The 16625-nt window shown below is 39.9% G+C and overlaps 1 protein-coding gene across 7 annotated transcripts in view; it reads left to right on the forward strand.

The window, feature by feature from the left end:
- The window catches only part of LOC148035354 (uncharacterized), an 89371-nt gene extending 73558 nt beyond the window's left edge, over positions 1-15813 (forward strand). For 2 of the 7 annotated variants that reach the window (XM_087680383.1, XM_087680387.1), the window contains exons 11-14: positions 11864-11933; positions 14722-14796; positions 14917-15008; positions 15104-15812. In XM_087680383.1, coding sequence (XP_087536509.1) covers positions 11864-11933; positions 14722-14796; positions 14917-15008; positions 15104-15158 — 292 coding nt within the window. In that variant the 3' untranslated portion in view covers positions 15159-15812. Of the gene's footprint in view, positions 1-11863; positions 11934-14624; positions 14865-14916; positions 15009-15103 lie in introns of those variants that run through there. The other 5 variants (XM_087680384.1, XR_015691185.1, XM_087680386.1 and 2 more) reach the window with 5 other exon arrangements.
- Positions 15814-16625: the final 812 nt, after the last annotated feature.

The following is a 16625-nucleotide window of genomic DNA, read 5'->3' on the forward strand; positions in this document are numbered from 1 at the left end:
GAGAGCAAAAAGCACACGTAGAGTGGTCATCTTCACAACAGGTGATAAGACCTCTTGTAAGTCAATCCCTTCCTTCTGTGCATACCCTTTGGCAACCAATCTTGCCTTGTAATTGGGTTTCCCATCAACTGTCTTTACTTTGTAAACCCATTTGTTTGGAAGAGACTTCCTTTCTTTGGGCAACGACACAAGATCCCAAGTATCATTAGCATACAGAGATTTAATCTCTTCTTGCATAGCTAGCTCCCACTTACTGCTAAATTTGCATGACTTGGCCTCTTTATATGTAAGAGGCTCGTCCTCATCTGTAAGCATCACATAGTGCAAAGAGGGGTTATACCTATGTGGCTGCCTTCTTAAGTGTGTAGACTTGCATACCCAATGATCTACATTCTCAGGAATCGGGTCTACATCTGGAGGCATGTTATTTTCAGCATTTATTGGCTGCTGTAAGCCATTTTCAACATGCTGTTCATGCTGGACAACACCTTCATTTTCATTTCCAGCACATGCATTTTCATAATCAGCAAGTCTATCTTGCTGTCCATGACCTCGTGCTTCTATTTGCTATCCATCATCATTTGGCTCAAAAATAACCGGCTGATCATCAGTTTTAGCCTGTGGTACAACATTATGAGGCTCATCATTTGAAGTAATAGGTGGCTGTAAATTTTGAAATTTGACCTTTTTCATGTCTTCATCAAAGGCTGAAGTACTTTTCAACAGCTTTGCCTCATTAAACACAACATTACAACTGTGAACAATTTTCTTGGACTGTGGTAACCACACTCTATAGCCAAATTCACCCTCATCACCATAGCCCATGAAAATGCCTTAGGTGGATTTCGGGTCAAGTTTACTCCTTAGCTCATCTCTAACATGCACAAAATTATCACAATCGAATATCCGTAAATGGTCATATGAGGCCGATTTGCCAGACCAAACCTCCTCATCAGGAATGCCATTATTTAAGGACTTGTTTGGAGAGCGGTTGCAAATGTGAACCGCGGTTTTAAGTGCCTCTCCCCAAACCTCATGAGGGAGATTAGCAGTGGACAGCATGCACCGCACTCTCTCACATAAAGTCCTTTTGTATCTTTCAGTCACACCATTTGAAGAAGGGTTGTAAGGAGCTGTAAGCTCCCTCTTGATTCCATGCAAGTCATAAGAAGACTTAAACTCAGTAGATGTGAACTCACCCCCATTATCAATTCTCAAACATATTAACTTTCTACCTGTCTAAGTGGTCACAAATGCATGAAAAGTTTTAAAAATAACAAACACTTCACTTTTCTTTTTCAACAGATAAAGCTAAATCTTCTTGGAATAATCATCAAGAAAAGAGACAAAATATGCAGCACCACCCAACGATTTCATAGACATACTACATACATGAGAATGCACTAAGTCCAAGACATTGGACTTACGGGAGACACTAGAGTAAAATGAAATTTTCATTTGCTTTTCAAATTGACAGTCATTACAAAAATCAAGTTTAGAGTCTTTTCCATCAACCCTCTTCAAAGAGGTAAGGACATCACGTCCTTTCTGGCTCAGATGGCCTAATCTCTTGTGCCACAACTCCAAATGACAACCAATTTCAACAATTGCAAGAAAACTTACCATTCAAAACTTTAAAGTGCAGACAATACAAAGTGCCCTTCTTGGTTCCTTTTGCAATCACCATGGAACCCTTTTTCAATTTCCACAAACCACCACCAAACAGTGTAGTATAACCATGCAAGTCAAGCTGTTCAACAAATAGTAAACTCTTCTTGATGCCAGGCGCATATCTGACATCTTTCAACACAAGCTCTTGCCCATTATCCAAGGACGAGTGTACAGTGCCTATTCTATCAATGCTACAAGCATGGTTATTTCTAAGCTATACTTTTCCATAACTGCTTGCATTGAACATAGCAAAGCACTCCAAGCAAGGAGTTACATGGAAAGAGACACCAGAGTCTACAATCCAAGTCTAAGCGACACCATCATCAACTGACAAAAGTGCATCAATCACATCAGCCTTGGTAATCTGCATATCATGCATATGACATACAAGGGCATCATAATCTACTGCACATAGTAGATCAGCCTCTGCATCCGAGAGCTCCTCTATGACTACATTGGAGGCCACATTGGCCTTTTCCTTGCCTTTGGCTGCCTTAGATGCATCTCTCTTATCCTCTTTCTTCTTTTTGTCTCCTGCATTATTCTTTCTCTCTTATTCCTTTTTGTAGTACCTGCAATCAAGCTTCTTGTGGCCCTTCCAACCACACTAATAGCAAGTAACATCACTCTTTTCCTTTCCTTTGCTCTTGCTTCTGCTTCTTTGTCCATCATTTGCATTTTTCTTTTCAGCCCTGCCTCTAACATTGTAAGCTGAGTTGGTGTCTTCTCCACTAGAATTAATCTAATTTCTTCATTTAAAATTGAACCCCTCACACCATCATATGAGAGATTGGGTTTATGACTGAGAGAAACCACCAAGGTCTCCCAAAAATCAGGTAGTGTCATGATCAGAAAGATCACTCTCAACTTATCATCAAAATCCAAATTAGCATCCTTGAGCGGATTTAAAATACCAGTAAATACACTCAAGTGCTCAGCTTCAGGCTTGGACTCATCTAGCCGTATATTCACCAACTTGCGCATTCAATGCACCTGATTAACAAGTGTGGTGATGTCATAGGTAGTTTTCAACTTCTCCCATATTGCATGACTTGTATCTAAGCCCTTAATGTCTGTCAAAATGTCATCAAAGATACCCATCTTTATATAAGCCACAGCCTGTTTATTGACTCTGGCCCAATTTGCATCAGACATTTTGCCGGTTTATCTTCCTGCAAAGCATCCTCACAATCCTTTAAGAACAATATGCCGCGGTTTTTCCAAAGGTCAAAACCTTGACCATCAAACCATTTGATTTCCATCAAACTCTTAATGTCGGAATTGGAAGAGTTGCAGCCATTTTTATCACAAACACAAGTGTAAATGCAGTGAACTGCAAGAGCATAAGCTAAACCAGCAAATACACTGTTGTTCTTGCCCAACCAGCAATAAACCTCTACTGTTTTTACATAAACCAGCCACCACATGGGCAAATACTGCAGAAATTTACCAAAATCTGCACAAAACCCCGAATTTCCATATCCAATAGTGTATAAATGTTAGCCAATCTAACCCAGCGTTGACCTGCCCGTCCTGTCGGCCCATGCAGCCCTTGTTTTGATCCAAGTTTCGTTGGATTCCTCTTGTGAAATTCTTTCCCAAGTGCAATCATTGATATCATATCATTTCCAGTGAACAAGGTGTTCCAGTCGACCTTAGGAGATCCTCGAGTCTAAGACATGCTCAACCTCAAATTCTTCATGATCTTAAATATGGACAGGTGGTGGGGGATTAGATCTCTCCCCTCTCAGTGGTGAGCTATGGTATGGCTTGAGCAAGCAAACATGGAAGACTGGGTGGATCTTCACGGTGCTGGGGAGTTGGAGTTAGTAAGCGACTGGGTTGATCTGGGCTACGATAGTGAAGGGCCCAAATCTCTGGTAGTCTAGCTTGGTGGAGGGCCTTGTAATCTGGAGGTTATGCTTAAGTAACCATACTTTATCACTGACTTTGTATATTGGATGTTGGAGACGCTACTAGTCCGCATAGTGCTTGTACTGATTCTGAGCCTTTTGGATTTGTTGTTGGAGTTCTTGGTGTATATCTGCGAGGTGTTGAGCTTTATCTTGTGTGGCAAGGTTCTTTACTTGATTGGAGAGATGTACATCCATCCTTGGATATTGGCCATAGTTTGCAAAGAAAGGAGTTTGCTTAGTAGAAGATACATGGATATTGTTATTACAAGCAAACTCCATTTTGTTTGACCATCAGTCTATGGTGGATGATTGGTTGTGGATAACTTAACTTGGACTCCAAGGAGATTGTAAAGGCTCTTCCAAAACCTAGATATGAATTGAGGACCCTGATCGTTGATGATGTCATCTGGGAGTCCATGTAATGTAAAAATGTATCTAACAAAGAGTCTAGCAGTAGTTGCGCCTATGATGGTCTTGGTGGTAGGGATAAAATGTGCCATTTTTGTGAATCTATCTATCACAACAAGAATAGAGTCATATTTATTTGATGTGGGAAGATTTGTTATAGAATCTATGGACAAAGAAGACCAGGGTCGCACTAGAATGGGCAAGGTTTGCAGGAGGCCATGTGATTTGTGACAAGGTACCTTGATCCTGCAGCAGGTATCACACGATTTTATATATTTCTTAACTTCTTTCCACATCTGGGGCCACCAAAAATTTCTTGAAATAAGCTTTAAGGTCTTATTAACTCCAACAACACCATGACACCCCAACAACAAGACTTATCTAGTCATGGTATCTAGTCTTGTCTTGTCTTCCATTATACTCTTGTTGTCTTGTCACCTTGCAATCTTGTAGTACGAGATCTTGTCTAAGTACTGCCTTGTATCTTATTCATCCCCGTCAAGGAAGGTCTTGTAATTCTTATATCTTGTACCCATACCTATGGTTCCGGGTTGTGGGATCCTTCATATCCTATCGAGTCCGGTGGTCTATACCTATGGTCCTGGGTTGTGGGATTTCCGTATCTTGTTAAGTTATCATTGCACCTCGTGCCCCTACGTGGAATTATCTTGTAATCAGAATTCTTGTAACAAATCTTGCGTCTAGTCTAGTCTTTTGAGCACAGTCTAGTGCTCCCAAAACAATTTCGCAAGACTAAGGAGCTCTATGGCAAGCTTCTCCTTTGATAGGTGTTGGAGAGTACCTAAAGATCTTCTAGAATGTTCCATGATGACATCATCTATGATGCAGACAATGACATGGTATATCTTCTAGATGGTTCTATGATGACATGGCAAGGGTGGGTTCGCATGGTTGGCTCGAGGATGTCATGTTAAGGGTGCGTTCGCATGGGTTGTGGATTCATATGGCATGAGCAAGAATTAATTTGTACACTTGATTATGGCTTGTCCGTGACAGTAGTCATTTTGACTACAGGAGAAAAAATTTCATCAAAATCAATTCCATGTGCTTACTTGTACCCTTTAGCAACCAGTTATGCTTATACCTTGGCAAAGAACTAAAAGTGACTTTCATTTTGTAAACCCATTTACATGGAAGCACTTTCTATCCTTTAGGAAAATGCACCATCCCAAGTGCCATTTTTCATGAGAGATTCCATCTTTGATAGCATAGCCTTATGCCATTTCTTGCTATCTTTTCTGTCCATTGCTTCCTTGAAGAACAATGGCTCACCACAATCTGTCAACATGACATAATCAGCTACATAATTGATACCAATAATAAACCTATCTAGCTGTCTTTGCATTCTGGTTGACCTATGGACCCAATGATCAAGATTTGCTGGCTGTTCAACCTGTATTAACAGCTGGTTGTTCTGCAGGTTCAGCATGTTGTACAGCTAGTTTTGGTTGTTCCAAAGCATCTATTCTTGCTGAAATTGTGGTACATCATGGGCAATATCTTGCTGATCATTTTCAGCATTATTCTCTACATTTTTAGGGATATTTACAGCAAGTATTTGCTACTGTCTAGCATGCATCCTTTGCTGTCTTATTGGTTTATCTTCTTGGAATACAATCCTTTTGACTTCCTCCGTCTTTTCAGGCTGTTTGTGCATGCGATCTTTTCGGAAGATAACATCATTGCTGTGTACAATTTTCCTTTTTTCGGGATTCCATAACCTATATCCCATTTCACCCTTATCGCCATATCCTAGGAAAATATATTTACATGACTTTGGCTCAAGTTTGTTGCGTTCTTCCTTGTGAATGTACACAAATGCCTCGTAACAGAACAGTCTCAAGTGAGCACACGAAGGTAGCTTCCCCGACCACGCTTCTTGAGGGACTCACCCTAAAGATTTGTTTGGTGACCAATTAATCAAGTGTATGGCTGTCATAACAACCTCTATCTAAAATTCATGAGGTAAAGTAGCGTGTGATAACATTGTATGGACCCTGTCTTGAATGATCTTGTTCATACACTCTGCAACACCATTTTAGGTTGAATTGTGAGGAGCGCTGAGCTCCCTTTTAATCTTTTTGCTGCACAAAAGTCCTGAAAGGCTTTGGACACATATTCCCCACCATTGTCAGAGCAAAGACACTTTAATGTCTTGATGGCATGATTTTCAAGAAGTGTCAGAATTTTTTTAAATTTATCCAAAGTCTCATCTTTACGACGGATTGGATAAACCCATACTTTGGGTGTGGCATCATCAACAAAAGTAATGAAATACTTCTTCCCCCCTAGAGATAACCCTGGCATCTGACATACATCTTAATGTACCAACTCTAAGGATAAGGACTTTAGAGAAATAGATTTTTTAATGTGATATTTGAGCATGCTTACCATAAATACAATGATCACATTGTTCAAAGTCAGCATACCTCAAAGATGGCAATAAACCCAAATGAGAAAGTATTTTCATTCCAGATTGACTCAAGGATACAAAGTATCACTTTTGGAGCCCTTGGCAGCGTAGCAATGCCAGAGCCTTTACAAATTTTCCATTTGCTATTCCCAAAGCTGGTGTGATAGCCTTTGTCGTCTAGCTGCCATGTTCTTATCAAGCTCTTCTTGAGCTGAGGTACATGCTTCACATTATGTAAAACAAACACGGAGCCATGTTGAAATTCCAATTTCACACTGTCAATACTTGCAATTTTACATGCATAGCTATCCCCCGAGTGGACAACACCATGTGTACCACCATTGTAGTTAGAAAACCACTCATGATGTGGTGTAACATGAAAAGACGCACCTGAATCAAGTATCCAAGTGTGCATGTTATCATCAAAATCTGCAATCAGTGCATGTGCACTCAAAGAAAAAGCAAGGAGTACACCATCATCAATGTCATTTTCATGAGTAACTACGTTTACCTTCTCTATCTTCACACTGTTTTTCTTTGAAAGGTTGGCTATTCTTTTTCTCAACCTCATTGTCTTCAGTGTTTTCGCTTTTGCCTTTTTCTTTCTTTAATTGAAAACAATCCCACTTGTAGTGTCCTTTCTTGCCACAATGATGACACTCACGTGACTTGCTAGGTGCTCTATTTTCAAAACTGCCCTTTTATTGAAATCTGCCCCTAGTGTGCAATGCATTAGAAGACTTGTTTGTTGAATTATTTTGCATGTTGAGTTCTTCCATCAACAAAGAACTCTCCACATCAGAATATAACAGCCGAGCATTTGAGTTACTCAAAGTTGTCTTGAAAGTATCTCAACTTTTAGGTAGATTCCATAGCAAGAAAGTAGCCTTGAACTCATTATCAACATGGAAATCTAAAGCAATCAGCTGATTGAAAATTGAGCTGAACTCCTTCAAATGTTAGACATGGCTATACCTTCCTTCATGCAAAGGTTCACAAAAATTTTCAGCCAATAAACCTTGCTGGCTGCACTTTTCTAAGCTTACAGTTCCTCAAGTCTTTGCCACATTTCATATGCAGAATTCAGCTTCTCAATGTTAAAGAGCAAGTTGTCTAACATTGAGAGCTCTATGGTAGAGCATGCAAGCTCATCCAAATCATCCCACTCTTCTTGTTCCATACCTGCTGGTCTTATTCCCTTCTGAAACCGGCCTGTTCACTGGGAAGGGCGGTAGTGTACAACCAAAATATATAAATGCTTTCACCCAATTTAACAGTCGTCCACTTTACCTGAACTTAAAGACACAGAATCAAAAAGACATACAGGAAGCTAGAATGCTCCTGTTGTGACATAGACACCCTGTTGGCCCCTAAGTTAGGCGCCCCTTGCGGTATTTCTTTATTTTTAAAAAGTGAAAGTACAATGGGCTGTCTTTCACCTATTCTGCGTGAAATTTGACAGTATAACAGTACATTTACTGACCCAAATCAAGTTGACCAGGAGGGGAAACTCTGCCCAAGTCTGAAATTTCTGGTTGGAGTGTCATCTGTGCCAAGTGCCCCTTGATTCTGACATCAATTGGGCTCTGAAATACCCTCTGAACAGTCCAGAATCAGTTCTTTAGTGCTGTTTCAGACACTTGCTTGGTGAGGTTAACACCCTCACCTGTCCCTGCTGGGAACTGCAAACAACTGCTCCTGTTCCTGAAGAAAAGAGGCTCTTGCCTCATGCAAAAACAGCATATTCCACATAGCTGTACCTGAATCAAAAGAAAGGCCCTTGATTTTGCAGCATAACCATACTGTCAGGGAGAAAGAGAGAGAAAATAGGAAGCAAGCTCAAGACTTTGTGCATCATAGATAAGGTAGACCAGCTCTCAAGAGCTCTCCATTTGTAAAACAATCCATCTCCCTTTCACAAATGAGCCCCCTATGCATTGAAACTCGTTTTTGTCCTGCCCTCTCTCTCTCTTTTGGGAATTTATGCCCAAATTGTGACACATGGCATACATGTAACAATTTTCCTGTTTAAACCTTTCGGTCTAAATTTCTTCATCCTCGGCTCAAAATTTGACCTCGGCACAAACCAAGGGATTAATCCTCGTACAAAAACGAAGATAATGACGCGAACAGATTCTGGGATCCAAAAATAGTAACTCCCTAAATTTTAGGAGTTGCTTCCATTGCATCTCCACTAGTCTTCTGACCATCTTTGCAGATTATGGCTACATCCAGATTTGCAATGTAGCTCAACTAAAAGTGAATTTCCATTGATGGCCCCACATGGACTAATCTCTTGAAGATTTATCCATCTTCACTTTGAACTAGTCTCTTCCAGGCTAGTTCTTCAACACACTTGTCCATATACACTTTCACAAGTCTCTTCCAAGCTTGTCAATCTACAGTGCCATCAGTCTCTTCCATACTTATACTGGACCTTAACTGTCCAGTCTTGACTCACTAGACATTCCTGTCCGTTTCACAAACTGGCCATGCAACTCAGGCGTTTAGATTTCAAGAGGGATCCTTCCAAAAAGAAAAACCAAATAAAATATGTAATAAAGAAATCAACAAAAAGGTAATAGTTGTCACAGTCTTGTGACACCTTCACTTTGATGGGCTTCACTTGTTTCTTCTACACCAAGATATTGTAGCATTGTTTTTGCCATATTGCAAAATTGTGTGTACCCTCAAGCTTCTTGATGTGTGAAAGGTTGTTGTTGTCACTGTTTCCAGCCATGTTTTGCTGCACTAAATTGACTCAAATGTTAGTAAATGCAAGCCCAAATGTCACACAAATGACCACGGTACGCTGGAAGTACCAACCAGCAATGAAAATTAAGAAATTTCAGATTTGCAAATTGATTTCCAGAATTAGAGAATGTTTGCTACAGTACTTCACAATCAATTGCAGCCATATTTATAGGCCAATGCACCAATTGCATGTGAAATCTCCAAAATTCTATTGCAAATTTTGCTCCAAATGCATTCTTAGGCACAAATTTGATGATTGCAGTAAAAAGTCCTAAATTTTCAAAAGGCAAATCCACCCAAATTGCATCAATAAATGTACCCAAGTGCATATACCAAGCAATTCTTGCACAATTTGATGACATTATACAAAAGCCCCAATTTTCTCGGATCAAATGTGCACAAATTTGAGTGAAATTTACAAAATTTCACTAAATTGTAAAAAGCCCCAAATTTCCTGGGCAAATGTGTACCAAATTTGCAATTTCTAGGTCAAATTGTCTTGTTCTGCATCAAAATCCCTAAATCCGAGAAAAGCCCTAGTTTTTTGGCTCGAAATGTTACACTGTGCTCGACATGCAAATGCCCATCAATGGGAAGGGAACAGATTTCGAGAATTTTTAAAAAATGACGAAAAAAATAGGACTGTTGAGACATAGACTAGGCGTGATCTCTGCCTACGCCAAATCATGGCCCCGTCGCCTGCTCGCCAAGCTGTCACTTGTGCTGACTTGTCACACGTAACTACACCCGCTTGGCCACTTCATCACGAATCTAAGCCCACTTGCTAGGCCATCGCTCGTCAGCTCGCCAACTATTCATTAGTCAGTCACCTGCTCACCTAGCCCACCCAGCTCACGCTTGAAAATGCCTTGAGAAGCATGCACACCTAAGCCGCCTCGAGAAGTATGCACTTCTTGCTTGCTCTAATACCAAGTTGTTATTGTGGGCATGAGGATCGAGACAGAGTGCTCGAGGTTGAGAAATGCACAATGAGAGAGGGAGTGAGTACAGAGTAGAGAGAGTGAGAGAGAGAGGGAGCACATGACTCAATGTGTGGGTACAATCACGAGGTGTACTACTTTAGGTGGTCACCCGAACACCGTAAGAGGCACGGTGGCCCTTTATTCCCAACAGCTCAAGGGCCCGGTGTAGGATATGGTTCAAAGGTGCATGTGTATAGCTCAAAGCTTGATCAAAAGCCTGCTTGGCTCAGAGACATTGGGCACATGACTTAAGGCCAAATACATGGGTATAGCTTTCGGGATCAACTCAAAGGTCATGTGCAAAGTGGTTAGAATCCCTCCTAAAACATAAATCCTTTGTGAATCGAAAGGAAAGGAAATAGAAAGAAATACAACTCGTTTTGGATTAAAATCTGGGCAGAGGATCCCTCTCGATTATTTAATAAGTGATGGAAAGGTCTTAGCACATGCACAAGCATGGCCAGTGTCTAATTCCAACCACATTTTTATATGTATATTTTTCAAATTTTATGGTAGATCTGTGATCAGGAAGGTAGCAGTGCTGTCACGTCAGGTAGGACTGCAGGTGGATGGAGACCAATAAACTGCTGCATATGACAGGTGTCAAATTGGTAGGTTGACTTGATGCAGGGCACACAAGGCTGATTGGTGGTGCATCAGTTCAGCGCTTTCTACTTTTGGTGTGTGTGTGTGTTTTTTTTTTCGCAGTAATAGTAGACGAAAAGGGCAGAGTTGCCAGGGCAGTGTTCTATGTGAGCTGGTTGAGGTGCGCAAATAGCAAGAGTGAAACCCTCTCTAATACCACTGTTGGGTATGGAGCTCATGTGTGACTAGCAAGCTACGGTAGATAGAACTCCACCGCGGGGGGAGAGAGAGAGAGAGAGAGAGAGAGAGAGAGAGAACTCTTGCACGTAAACTTAAACCGAAAGATAGATTGATAGTAAGATATGTGTGATGAAAGTACAAGTGATAGGGCTTGAATATATAGGCTAAGGTATCCATGTACACCTTTGACCCTTATTAATCCTAAGTGGTATAAAAGGTGTTCACACCTAAACAAGCACTTTTACACACAATAATGTGTGTTCACACAGGAGGATTAAATAAAGCTAACAGTGAACAGCATTGACAAGAAAGAAAGGACTAGAGTGGATTAAGATGGAATATGCAGGTGACAAAATGAAGAGGTTGAAGAAAGATGAGAAATGGGAAGGGGAAGGGGAGGGAGATTGGGGTGGCGAGGAAGGTGTACAAGGCTGCACCAGCCAAGCCACAGGTGGCTCTGATGATGGAAGGGAGTAGGCAGGCCACATGGGGAGGAGACAAGCGAAGGTATACAGGAAGAGGGGATGTAGCAGCAAATGTAGCTTTCCACTTAGAAGAGTTCAATGCCAGCTCTTGTAAACTATATTTAACCTAATGAAACTGAATCTAGTTTTTGGGAATGCTTATGGATTTGTGTTAGGGGATGTAGCAGTGAATGTAGCCTTCCACTTAGAAGAGTTCAATGCCAGCTCTTGTAAACTATATCTAACCTAATGAAACTGAATCTAGTTTTTGGGAATGGTTATGGATTTGTGTTATGCTAGAGGACTATGATAACTTTGTGATATTTGGAGGTCAGCTTATGGCTAGATTTGTATTTTCAACATTGAGAAGAGAGTGGAGAAGCTACCTGATTTTTCTCTTTTGCATAGTTTTCCAGACCTCCAATGGATGAACCATATTCAGAAGATTTTGGGAGAAAGACACAAGAAAAATTTGCATGTAAGGTCACCTTTGCTCCTTCGTTTGTATACAAGATTTTAATCAATCTGCAGTCAGGGTATGTGAAAGAACATCAATTGAAAGACCAAGGAAAACCCGATTGGAAAACCTTGCTTGGTGAAATCATAATGGAAGATCACAATGACTCATAAAAGGAAGAGTATGCATTTCAACAATGTCAGCCATAAATGGAAGCTAAGTGTATTCTTTGTTATTGGTTGTAAAAGTTTTGATACTGGCAATTTTAATTCAGGGCATAACCATGCGTATAATGGAAAGAGTATGTATTTCAATGATGTCAGCAATAAATGGAAGCTGAGTGTATTCTTTGTCATTGATTGTAAAAGTTGAGACTGAACGTAACAAACTTAAAACTGGTTAATTCTAATTTCGGACTTAAGCATGTGCATAACAAATGTGAATATAATTTGCTTAACTTACATGGTCACAAATGGTACCAATGTAGGATCTTGATCTTAGAAGGAACAGTTTGAACATAAGATTTGCATGAAGAGAGCTCAAGTTTTGAATTGATCTATTCTTCAGGCATTCCTTCTCCATATTTAAGACCAGATTACAATGCAATGTATCATGGGCAATTTGTGCATGCATATAGAAATCATGAAACATGAAGGTGAATGATTAAGTAAGCATGCATTGCTTTATGCATGTCTCACAGCATACATATGGTATTATCTCTGCCTGATGTTAGTTTTCCCATCTTAGGGATGAATAGCACTTCACCAAATGGTGCTGCTTCTAATTGCAGATGTGCTATAAAATGAATTGGCCTACATACACTGGACAATAGGACTCATTTTATCTGAGTCCCAGTGCAGCACATGTACACTCATGTCAGGCCTCCAACTTCTGCTTTATTGACCAATTATAAATGACGTTTACAGAGGAACAATGGTGAAAATGAAAACTTTGCATGGATAATCAAATGTTATGCAGTGTTATGTCCCACATTATTTGTTGAGGCTCTGTTCATTTGTTGTGTTTCAATGCAATATGCATACTTTACTAAACTGGTATTCTTTCAGTGCTTGTGGAGGTAGACAGTTGCTGCACTTGTTTCACAAAGAGACCACATTGAGTTGCAAGGGACTGCCAAGCTCAAACCAATCCCACTTTGCTGCCTTATCCATCTTTGTTGATGTAGATGCTTGCAGTTCTTCTGAAAATCTCTCATATTATCCACATACGTGATTCCTGTGTAGAACCTATGGCCTTTTAGTGTATCAAGCTAGGCCCAAGGCTTTGAGCTGCTGAGCAGAAGTGAGACAGATTGCTGGGATGTGGAGAAAAGAGAGCACCAGACATATTGAGCAGAGAAGGGTGCAGGGTGCATAAGGGTGGTGGCTGAAGCCCTCATCATAGCTCTGGGATGTATGTGACAGTAGCCACATTGAATTGAGAGCCCTGTTGAACAGATTTGCCCAATATTCATGTTGCTTGTAGCTCTGTCGATTATGCTTTTTGCATGGGTATCAGAATACAACTGGTCATACAGTCTAAGTCAAGTTTCAACTGTTTCTTGAGAGATGAAATGCCATTGCACGGTGTCAAATGCCGATAAGAATGTGCTGCTGTGTGTAGTTAGCTTACTCAATGACGTGGACTAATCTATCACCTTAAAACCACACTGTGCCTTATTTGTAAGCCTTTGGAAAAAATGCTCTAATTACTGTGAACCAGCATTGTGGAGCTTTACAGGTATCGCCTTACATAAAGTAAGCCAAAGTGATATTATGGCCTCTCTTTTTTTTTTCCTTCTTGGGAGTTACTTTAAAAACACCTGATCGGAAAGAAGGGCATAATATGAGCACTTTTTTCTCTGTTCTGACTCAATTTTAAACCCTAAGCAAAGATACCAAAATCTGACATTATTCACTTCTATCAAATGTCAAAACATGAGAAACCTATACTAAAAAGAAGGGTGAAACTAACAAAATGGCAACTGAGGAAGTGAGGACCTGATATTATGCCCTTTTTGGTTCTTTCTCATTTCGAGTCACTACAGTATAGGCTCATGCTTTGTAGCATGATGTTTCCATATTCTGACTCAAAATTTAGGTAGAGTACCCTCCTATAACACTCCCAGACTTCTGTCTGCATTGCAGTCTGAATTATAATATGAGGAGCATAGATGGCAGTTCCATGATGGAGAATAATGATCTACTTTTGCTTTAACACAAGTCATTTGTCCATGCAAAAGACTGTCATCATAATGAATGTATAAGGTAGGCATAGGTTTAAGCAGGCACATGTTGTGCATTACAGAATCAGTGGGGCTGTGGTATTGCTGCTTGTGCCTGCATCTTGGCCCTTGCGTGCAATCTGAGCACCTAGCATGTACATGTATGTCTGAATCTTTGCCTTTAAATGGATCTAATACAATGAAAGCTTATGTAACAAGTATGGTGAACTAGTGAAGCCCTCTCATAACCTGCAAAAACTTTGATTTCATTTTCTCTCTCCTATTACCTGGAATCCTGGCAAACTCTCTCCTTTGAGCTTTCATTGGCCTTAGGTAAAAAGGTATGGTGGCAGTGATGAAGTCTTCAGTTTCACAACCTAAAGAAACTAATGCTTCCACTTTGCTCTCTCTTTTTTGCATAGAATCCTGGTAAACTCTACTCCGATCTTAATTGAGGTTGCATCCATTATCTATTGCTTGTTTTTCAGCTGCTGGTGGCCGTATCTGCACAGAGGATTCGCTTATCTTATCCTTGTTTTTCATCTCAACTGTAAGACGCTTTGTAATTGTAACATTGGTTTGCAGAAGATCTTCATGGTCCATCCCACGTGGGGTTTGAAAGGAACTGTTCTCTTAATGAGACTGTTGGTTGATTCGGAGGTATCTCAATATTCAAATTTGAATAATAACCCTCTTGCACTAAGTTGGACCATACTGCTCTTTATATATTTGGTTAAGGATAGTAATTTAAAAAATGATTTTGTCCTTCTGTGGTGGTAGGTCTGGAGAAATGTGGTATATGTAGAGAGTTTGTCACAGCTGTTCAAACATGTTGCTGAAGATCAGCTTAAAGTGCCAGAGTTTATTTTGCAGTTAAGTTTCTTGTGCTTTAAGTGGATGATGATGAGAGTAGAATTCACAAATTATTAATAGGACTGACTTGAAATTGCTGTTTTCATTTCCTCAGGCATGATACAGAAGCACAATTCAGAAAGATGAAGAACAGTTTGCCTCAATGTTGACTCACTGTCTTAGAGTTGCTTTTTCAAGCCATTATTTTTCTTGTGAGGTTGGTTTGGCAACCTCTATGGGTAATCCCTTTTTTTTCCCTGAATTTTGTTTGCCTATCTTGTTTGTGTTTATGGGCCTTCTTCTGTGATCTCTGAAAAGTTCAGGTACCAGCTGATACAGTAATGTTTGGTGTGAGACGAGGGACAGCATGCATATTCCAAGATTGGAATGATAGGACAAGGAACTCCTGCACAAACTAATGGGGACCTAAACTATCCTTGATGCTCTGCATATTGAGATTCCATGGCACAGTGCTTCCCCAGGGTTGAAGAGAGAGAGATTACCAGGATTAAGCTCAACTCTTGCTTGAGGCACAGTCAAACATTGTCATAGGTCCTGGAAGACCAGGAGCATAATGCAGGGAAGTTTGTAACACGAGTAAGCTGTTGAGCATGGAGTGTAATCTAAATTATATTCAACTTGCAATCTGCAATTCTCCCAGTTGTACATGGCTTTAGGGTGTATTTTCACATATCTACACCACAGGGATATGTCTCAGTCTATTATTGTATCAACAAAGACGGATGGCATTATTTATATGCTAAAAAAGATGAATGAATAAGTTAGAAAGTTGCAAAATTCCTAAAGCTAGGGCATACACGTAGCAACATAATTTGTGAGCATTTGAACTGATGTTACCTTACAAGCTTGACATGTTTTTATGTTAAGGTTCTCTCTTTGAGTACATGGATCAAGTGGACATGGCTCATTTGTCAAGTTGCATGGTTTTGGTAAGCCAAAATAATAGAAGGAAAACTTAAGTGGAGATGGCTCAGGTTGTCATATGGCATCATTCTCATAGCACAGAAATGGGCAAACTAAATTGAGTATTAGGAACATCCTATTTCACAGCATAATTTAGGAAAACCTGAAATGGGAATGGGAATGGGAATGGGAATGGAAATGGAAATGCTGTGAGGAAACAGAAACTGTAGGGAAGGGTGGGGGAAGAAGAGAGAAGGACAAATATGTAAAGGAAAAGGGAGGGCTCACATCCAAATCTCAATAGAAGAATAATGTAGTTAAAAAATTATACTATAGCCACACATGGTAGTTAAGTAGTGTTACTATAATATACTATGTAATGTATGTTGTACAGGCTTGTACTTGAATTTGTTAATAGAAATAACGTAGTTAAAACCGTTAGTATAGTATACTACGTGATTACCATATTGTATGCATTGTATTGTGTAGTAGACTACTAGTGTACTTAATGTGTTAGTGGGAAACATGTAGTTAATAGTTTAATATCATATACTTAGTACATAGTGTATTGTAATTGACAAATAGTAAATAACTAGTATGTCTAAGTAGTGTAATTAGTATGTTTTAAGTATACTTAATAGTATTATTAGGAAGCATTATGCAGTATATTGTTGTAGGCCTATAGTGTGTAATTAGTATTCTAATAGGGTAGT

The sequence above is a fragment of the Lygodium microphyllum genome, chromosome 6 (genome assembly GCF_053477565.2).
Source record: "Lygodium microphyllum isolate KBCC chromosome 6, Lygodium_microphyllum_v1.1.10, whole genome shotgun sequence".
NCBI classification, from domain to species: domain Eukaryota; kingdom Viridiplantae; phylum Streptophyta; class Polypodiopsida; order Schizaeales; family Lygodiaceae; genus Lygodium; species Lygodium microphyllum.